Source organism: Tasmannia lanceolata, unplaced genomic scaffold (assembly GCF_043159265.1).
Source record: "Tasmannia lanceolata isolate RefF3 unplaced genomic scaffold, GAP_Taslan_0.1 ptg000210l, whole genome shotgun sequence".
NCBI classification, from domain to species: Eukaryota; Viridiplantae; Streptophyta; class Magnoliopsida; order Canellales; family Winteraceae; genus Tasmannia; species Tasmannia lanceolata.
In genome coordinates, this window is record NW_027518886.1 from 56,949 (window position 1) to 66,405 (window position 9,457).

At 37.2% G+C, this 9,457-nt stretch overlaps 1 protein-coding gene across 1 annotated transcript; it reads left to right on the top strand.

Annotated features, from left to right (window-relative positions):
• Positions 1-4,676: 4,676 nt before the first annotated feature.
• Positions 4,677-5,033, top strand: LOC143867216 (STOREKEEPER protein-like). Its single transcript, XM_077376062.1, has one exon. It carries the CDS (start codon positions 4,677-4,679, stop codon positions 5,031-5,033), a length of 357 nt encoding a protein of 118 aa, XP_077232177.1.
• Positions 5,034-9,457: the final 4,424 nt, after the last annotated feature.

The window sequence follows — 9,457 nt, forward strand, 5'->3', positions numbered from 1 at the left end:
AGGAATGTGTCCACAAAACAGCCTTCTGATGCTTGTTCTGATTAATAGTGGCATTCATTCTACTGAAAGGTCATGCCCTTAATTTGCACTAAGGAATATTGACTGGTGCAATGTGCCAAAAGGGTTGAACATTGTGATCTTCCACGCCATCATTGGTCGATTCATGGAGGTATACAACGGAGACATCATTAATTATAAAATAAAAATGCTCGGTTAGTTATGTTGAAGACGTAATGCTGGCATTTGTGTGCATGAGGGAGCACAGATTGAACCTTTTGAATGCATCGTTGATGTGGCCGCTGGACCGATTCAACCTTCATGACAGGCCGTTTACAATCAAAGATTCATTGTTGTCATTCTAGCTTGGTTTTAATACAGTGCCGACCAGATTTTCAAGTGTTTTATTTTCAAGATAACTGGCTATGGAGAGACTTTCAGGTTCAATTAGAAATGAGGTATAGTGTTATACTGGACTACTGGTTAACTGTGTACTCAGTTATGCTTTTATGTTATTTGCTATGTCAATGGGTCCCAAGTGCAGGCATCTTTTAAATGTTGCAAGGTAGATTCCATTATCACCCCTGATTTCGATACATTCACTCCATTATAATTTTGAGTCGGCCAATAATCGTTTTTGGCTCACTATAAGTTCTCAACTTGGGACTTAGGATACAAATATTATGATAAGAGTCCAGGCAATCAATATATAGTATACATTGAGCCCATCATTTTTGGTTGGATAATTTCTAGTTTTTCATTCTTTCGTACATCTTGTAATGAGTTGTACAAAATATGGATGTATTTAAAATAACAGAAATGGTAAAATTACCAGAACAACTGGCAGTTCCAACTATACGAGTTTTTATATGGTGTTAGCCTGTATAGTCCAATACTTTCCAAAAGGTATTGTACACCTTACACCATAGGATGATCCAAAGAGTCTATTTGATGAGCCACAACATAAATAGGTTGTGCCAAAAAATCATTTCCATAGGATGATCCTAGCCCTGTGATCTATAGAAGAACTCCATATTATGGAAACCTCAATAGGTCGAATGGTTGGGATCATCCTATGGAAGGGATTTTTGGGCACTACGTAATTACGTCGTAGCCCATGAAATGAATGGTTTGTATTCTCCTATGGTGTGAGTTGTACAGTACTTTTTGAAAAATACTAGACAATAAGGGCTTACACTCTATAAAATCTAGTATAGTGCCTTATTTTTATGATTGCACGCCTTATTTTAAGTTCTTATCATGGTTTAAATTTTCGGTTTTGGTACCGGTTTCAGACCCTGAAATTTCGACTGAAATCCGGTACAACAAAGAAAATAATATTTTATTCAATATTAAATTTTGGCTGAAATTTTGCTAATTTCGGTGGAATATTAAATTAATTAAAAAAAACAGGTCTTTTGGGTGAAATTTCGGCCAAAATAAAATACTGTTTCGGTTTTTGGTGATTTCGGTGTCAGTCTCCACCGAAATCCGAAATGTCGGTCGAAATTTAAAACCATGGTTCTTATATTTCTTTTCAATCTAAAATAGGGATTTGCTTGTGTCCATTGCCGAAGGCATTCCGTTGATGGCCCGTTGGATGTGAGAGCAGCCCCCCTTTTCAGCAGATTTTGTTTTCATTCATGTGGTGGCTGCACCATATTAATATTTTAATGCCTCTATAATATGGATGGATAGCGTCCTCCCCTGTGATTATCTGAACCATTCATTTGTTATGCATTTCAATTGGATGTCAATTGCACAATCATGATAAATAAACAAACGATTAGGGACCTAATATTAATATTTTAATCAATCCCTACCCCAAAATCTATAAATAAAACTCCGTTTTTTTCCCTCCATTTTTTAGAACCTGCAAGGCTGCAACTGCAAGTAAATAGCTTAGCTCAAAAACGAAAGGAAAAGAGTGTAGGACTTGAAAACTGTGCAAGGTCTCATTTCCTTAGCCGTCATCCTTGCATGCTTGTTATTATGTGGGGATTTTTAAGTTTTCTTGGGAGCTGTCATAAAACAGAGAGAGATATGTAAAAAATGGATTGCTCTATCTATCTCACTTCATAACACAAAAAAACAGAGGGCAGAGCTGTGGTGTTTTTGTGGGGATTTTGGTTTCTGCTCATCCAAGTATCTCACTTCATAACAAAAAGGAAACAAAGAGAGGGAAGATATATGTACGAAATTTCTTCCTTTTTTGTAACCATTTTCATCCACTTTTTTTGGGCCTTGTTTTTAATTGAAGTTCATTTTTCATAAACACAAGCAAAAGGGAGTGGAAAAGGCAGTGATTTTTTTGTGGGTGAAGCTTCTATACACAAAAGGTATCTCTCTTACAGCTTAAGAAAAAGTTGAAAATCCCGGATTTTACTAAAAGAAAGAAAATGGGTATTTTGAATATGGATTTTGATGTCACTGTGGTAGTTGCAAAAATACCATACTCATCTCTCCATTAACCTCAAGTTATTAGTTACATACTCGCATGAATGGTTTTAAATTTCGACCGTGTTAGAAATGAGATAGGGTTAGAGATAGAGAGGAAGAAGAAGAGGAGTGAAGGTTGGAGAGCCTCCATTAGGGAGCTCTACACACATATAATATATATATAGGCCTAAATAGGGCAAGTGAGTACAAAGACTACAATACCCTCTATACTAGAGGTAATGACTAAACTACCCTACAACATGTTATTCAACAGATCGAAATTTCATACCAAAATTGAATTTGGAACCAAATTACCAAATTTCGGTTTTTGGTGGGTCCGAAACGGTTACCGAAACCGAAATTTTAAGCTATGCTCGCATGCCATCTCGTCTTCTGTTGTTTTATCTTTCCTTTGCTAACAATTCATTAGCTGAGAAAATCTACAACAGATCTTTGCTCTCTTAAGAAAATTATTATTTTATTTGAAATCTAAAAGTTGTACCATAAATCTAGATTACAGCTCCCTAGTAATTTCATCATTCCTTCTCCTGCTCCTACCTGGGCAATGAAAACGAATTTCAAAAGTAACCTAATGATAATATTTTATTGCGTTCCAAGTCCCAGATCACCTCTTTTTTTCCCTCCATTTTTTAGAGCCTCTAAATAGAATAATATAAAACAAGAAATATGACTGTAGGACTTGAAAACTGTGCAAGCTCTCTTCATCATTTTGGTTTTTGCTCTGTAAGTGTCTCGATTCATAACAGAAGCTGAGAGCTATCTACGAAAATTCTATCTCATTTCTAACCATTTTCATCAGCTTTTGTTTACCTTCTTTTTAATTAAAGTTCATATTCAGGATTTTTTGTGTGTTCGTTCTGGAAAAGCAGCTTTCAGCTTGCAGGAAGCTTCTATACACAAAAGAAGGTATCCTTGATTTTACAATTTTTACCAAGGCCCTGTTTGTACTGCAAGAAAAACATTTCTTATGATTTTTTTTTCCATCATTATAAATTAATGGTCACTGTAAATATAGCTTCAACTGTGCTGGTGCGACTAACTTTTTTCATGTGTAATCAGACAATGGAAAATGAGGAAAAAATCTATTTTCCAAACTTATTCAGAAAATTTCAGCAATCCAAACAAGGCCTAAAAGAAAGCAATTTTTTTTCTATGAATTTTTAATCCCGTGCATGTAGCTCAGTCCGATGATATGATCCAAGATGAGTGCTCTTCCTGATATCTGCATTGTAGAATATGAGTCTGGTAGTTGCAAAAGTACCCCATTCATCTCTCCAACCTCGAGTTAGCCACTAGCCATCTCCTCTGCTTTCAATTTTTTTTTGTCTTGTTATCTTTCATTTTCTAAAAATTCATTTGTTGAGATTGGTTGCAACAATAAGCAAAGGTTCAAAAATGCTCAGCTGAAAAGTTCTGAACAGATCTACTGACAACTTTTTTTTTCTTTCTTGATCGTTGCCTATGATACACATATCATGCATGTATGCCATAGTTCATATGGTGGGATCAAGTTTAATGAGCAGGACTTACTGATAATAATCATAATCTGCAGATGACGAAGGAAACACACAAGCCGAAGAAGTCTGCTGCCACTCCCATCTTGAATCAACCCTCCGAGAGCAAAAAGGCTCCGTCTCGGCAGGTGTGGAGTGAGGTGAATGAGATCATAATTTTGAAAGGCATCGCAGAATTCATGGAGAACGGCTCTGAGCTCCAGGAGATCGACATGCCCACATTTTACCAATTTATCAAAAAATCGATACGTTTCAATTTCAGCAAGGACCAATTGGTTAACAAGATCCGTCGGTTGAAGTGGAAACACAAGAAAATGATAAGGGTAAACAAGGGGAAACGCCCCGTTTTTGCAAGCATTCATGAGAAAAATGCTTACAATCTCTCAGTAACGATATGGGGCACCAAAGATGAGGAGTCATCGCAGAAGCCGCAGAACCAACGGACGTGGACCAAAGAAGATGAGTTTATCATATTGAATGGCCTTGTTGAATTGAAGAACAAAGGCTCCAACTTCTCAAGGAATGACATGTCCACATTTTACAATTTCATTCAAAAATCCATCAGCTTTCAATTCAATCAGACTAAATTGAGCGACAAGGTGCGCAGACTTAAGTGGAAGTACAAGACGTTGAGAACAAAAAACCAGGGGAAAGTTCCCGTTTTTAGGAACATCCATGAGAAAGATGCTTACATTTTTTTCTGAAATGATATGGGGCACCAATGAGGAAGATGAAGGCAAGGAGACCGTAGAAAAGACGCATGACCAACTAAAGTGGAGCAATGAGGGCGTGATTATCCTTTTGAATGGAATTATTCAGTTCATGACCAAAGGCTCCAACCTTCCGTGGAAAGACTTGCCCACCTTTCACCGTTTTATCCAGGAATCAATCAATTTCAACATCACTCAGACTCAAATGAGTGACAAGATGCGCCGGCTGAAGTGGAAATTCAAGAAGATAAGAACAGAAAATGAAGGAAAAGATCCTGTTTTTAAGAAGGCCCACGAGAATGAAACTTACAAGCTCTCGAAAAGATTATGGGGTGATGAACACGAGGATTAGGACTGATAGTTTTGGCAGGTATTTTGGTAGAAGCCCATTAAGAGGCTCATTTTGATTATGCTGCAAATTAGATTAATCCAAGTGTAATGCTTCTTGATGTTGGAATCCATAATATTTTGGTTAGCTAGTACAATGTCTTTAACTTGATGTAATGAATTCTATATATGCATCAGGGCATTAGTGTTTCATACTTTTGTTTAATGAATTCTATATATGCCTTATTTAGATGGGCATGGTTTGGGTTGTATTTTCCAGATTCTACAAACTGTAGGAAAATATTTTGTTTCCGCGTGTCTAATTCTAATTTTTGTGAAAGTATCCATGTTGATCTCATTATAACTAGGAGATTTTTTTCCATTCATTTTGAGTTTTTAAAGAGAATTACGTAGTTTTAGATGTTCTGTCTCTGTTCCAGTCTGAACTTAAAGGATTTCCAACGCAAAATATCTCTTTTTGGCTAGAATTACTTTAGTAAGAAAAGTCCTGGATTTAGTTTAGTCAACCATGGTGAGAATAGGTTCTTTAATTGAACTGTTCGACCACATTGAATTAAATTTACCTATGTTTATATACTGCTGAATTATACTGAAGAAAGCTTCATTACCAAAAGTTTCCGATTTCAGTGAAATATTCAAGTAGAAAATGACCAAACCATTCATGTCTATGCCTGCTAGTTTATCCGTCCTACACAGATCCGTGTTTTTCTTTTGCTAGAAAATCCCATTAGGATCACTCCCTCGAGGAGTTGAAGATTAGGGATTCTAGTAATTAGACTGACTCCCTGAGTAGTAATCTAGTGAAGCATCTAGGGCATGTTTGGTTAAAATGCTTTTACTGAGGTTTCTTAAGTCTTCTCAACTCATTCTTTGGTAAAAAATTATTTTAGATGAAACTTGAACAATATTAACCTCAGCCTTGTTTGGATTGCAGGAATTTCTGGGTAAGTCTAGAAAAGTAAAACTTATCCCGAATTTCCTGTTTTTCTATTGTTTCATTACCCAAGAAAAATATTAATTTATCTTTCAAAAAAAAAAAATATTAATTTGTACCAGTAATTCTGTATTTTTCTAGTCTTGATCTCATGTAAACATGGTTTAGGGAATAAATTCATATTTCTCAACTGCTTGGCAAATGCAAAACCTTGTATTTTAATTTAAAAAAAAGCTTCTAGAGGGATTTATCTTACAATCTCTTGGATTTGTTTGAGCTTGACGTGGTATTGAAAAAAAAAAAATCAGCTTCTAGAGGGATTTACATTGAATATCCTGACATGTTGTTCTGCAAACAATCATACAAATAGAGCTTTAAATCTTTAAAAGCAGAGATTGAAATTCCATGTTCTAGATTGATTTGCATTGATGTTGTTTATATCTGTTTTGTTTATTTGAGATCCCAATTTGAAGAAATTCTTCTCCTATATGGTTTTATGAGTTTTGTCTAATTTCACTTCAAGGGAGAGTTATGTTGATGTAGATTTGGTTAAACCTTCGAGGACTTTAAATTGAAGCCTTTAACATGTACAAGTATTTTAGTTAAAACTCTTGAATGAGTTCTTTTTGTTTAAGCATCTTGAGTTCAGCACAAAGTGGATATTGTACATTTTCTATTGGATGGGGAAAACTATTTCACGTAGTAGGCTGGGAGCTGTTTTTTTCGTGGCAATCAACAGACATCAAAGAAGTGGCAGCTCATGTCATGTTTTTGTCAAGTAGCACCAACTAGTATTTCAGTTGTTTGTAACCTTACTGACCACACCATAATAAACAATATGTTGTCTCCTAGGTGACGTTAGATCTGTGTTGCTTGCATTGTTTTGTGTCTCTACCAATGCCCGAGGGCTGAAGCCACAGAATTTGCAGATGGGTTTGTGGAATGGTGGTGCCTCACCTGTAAGTATTGGGTTCTAGGTTGGACAAGGCAAAAGGGGGCTTTGCTTGTTGGCTTCTGATGCAAGAGGATCACGAAGCCCAAGCTTTGTTGGGACTGGAGGCAGGATTTGGGTTCTCATCTATTTCTTAGGCATGGTAAGGTCATGTTTTGGTGATTTGCAGATAAGGGTGTCAATTTTGGCTCGCCATGGAGAGGCTCGGATTTTTACCCTTAGAAACAACAATGGTTGGACCAAATTTCTCAGTAAGTTGATCTTTGATGAATTGATTTTCTTCCTTCAATTCCTTCATCTGTTGGACGAGCTGGGCCAGGATTTCTGTGACATGAAAGAGTTGAAAATTTTCCATAGAATCTGCCATAGGTAGGAAAAAGTGGATAGAGAGACTTCCAAAGAAAATGGGAAATTAGCTTCTTCACTGGCCACTAATAGATTCAAACCCAAGAAGCTTTCTTGGATTTTCAGCTGTGAACAGTCCTGACATGGAAACAATAAGAACGGTATATGAGCTTGACATTCAAGGAGTGTTCATTCTCAATGACTGAAACAAAGATTACACATTTAAGCAAGTAGTTGGGACAATAGAATGAATCCTAGAGGACCAAGACATGACACTGATGACTGATTCGCATAGGGGAATGCCCCTAGTTCAAGGATTATGAGAGTAAACTCCGAAGGACTTAGCAAAATATTCTTGAACTAGGGCGCCCTTAGAGTAAGAAAAGACTAAGGGTACAAGTACGATCAGATCATCAAGATCGCACAATCAAATGATCGAGACACAATTCTTGAAAGGGGATGAAGATATAATCGAATCACACAAGAGGCGAATGATAGACACATGATCAAAAGATTAGATTGTATAAGATTATTTTCAACAGGTAGATCAAGAATAACTAATCCTATGAGATCTTTGGAAATGATGGAATTTATATCCTAACCCCAAAGGGAAATTTTTTTAATCTTCACACATTTTATCAGTGTTACTTGAAGGCATCAACCCTAATCCTAATCTAGCGGAGTGGAGAGAGGATCTCGACTCATGACTTTGTTCGTGTATCTAAAGACCGATCGTAGCCATTGGAAGATGGACCACGGCCTAATCTAGACACAAATGGGTAAGATATCCTAAACTAGGCTCACACACGTGATGCACATGTGTTCGTATACTACATGCATGTGTGGGTTAATCTAGGGGTAAGGCCAAGATTTCCCTTAGCGCGAATCCATATTCGATATACTGTACCAGTGTCCGGCGTATCAGTACGTGAACAAGAGATCCGTTTACGCACCATAAGGTGCTAGGCTAAGGGTGGAATGCTTCTCTAGCACAGAGGCACCAGGTGATGAAATCCCAGTCAACCATGCTAGATAACACTCCGGGTTCCTAAAATAGGACGTGTGTGCATGTGAGATGCAGGGTTTAGATGCCAGTGATGTAAGTGTGTGCAATAAGTTCGCGCAATTTATGATGCCTTCAGGTTTTGTTAGATTAAGTTTGAGTGAATGTGATGAGAAAATAAAGCATACAAACTAATCTAACAAGTATATAAAGGATAGAGTTTTTATGAGCCAGTTAAATTAAATTCAAACGAATTATCCTTTGGAATTGTAATGAAGTTAGGTGGTCCCCAGCAGAGTCGCCAAACTGTGGGACCCGATCCCGCGAGAGGGGTGGGGCGCGAGCCGCCACGCACTCTCTTGGTCTCTCGTACCCACGCGATTGGCGTGTGCATTTTAATTATTAATTTTAATTCATCTTTTATGTGAACTTGGGATCACTAAGGCAATCCGAATTCCACACAAAAGAGACTGACAGAGTCGCCACCTAGATGTGGGATCTAGGACCCGAAATTAACCAGAAATCTAGACTCGCTACCTGGTTACAAGAATGGAAGGTATGTGGATTTATCCACCACATGCACCATTCCTGCCCGATAATCGGTCTTCGATTCCAAAAGCTAACTCTTTTAAATTTATTTTAAATGGCTCATTCAACTCTCTGTTAATGTGCTAACTACGGGACATACATCCTATGATCTAATTTCAATGTGAATCCTAAATGTGTATCTTGATTTCTTAATTTGTCTGGATTCATTCTAAGTGAAAGTTCTAATTTCATGAAAAATCCTAAGTGATTTGATTAAGCATTTACAAGAAAATTAATATACAAAACACCACAATTTGTTGTGGTGCCGACTCGCGGTTGGTATGCCATCAGACATCCAAGCTGCCTACGTACCCAAGCCTCACTGGGATCAGAGTCGACGTAGTTCGGTGCACCTAAGCTAAGCTACTTATGCCTAACTCAACTAAGACACCGACCTAGACGGGATTGACTGTTTCAACAGTTTTAAGAGAAGTTATTTAATTCAAGTTGAGGATTTTATTATCCTAGGATTTCATCTAAGATGCTATATGATTCTTATCTAAATGCAAGTTGTTCCTTAGACTAATGCAGGTTAGCCTACATCCTAGTTTACTAGGCTTGTCCTAGGAAAAGATTGGGTGACTAGTGTAACTAGACCTATGGCAC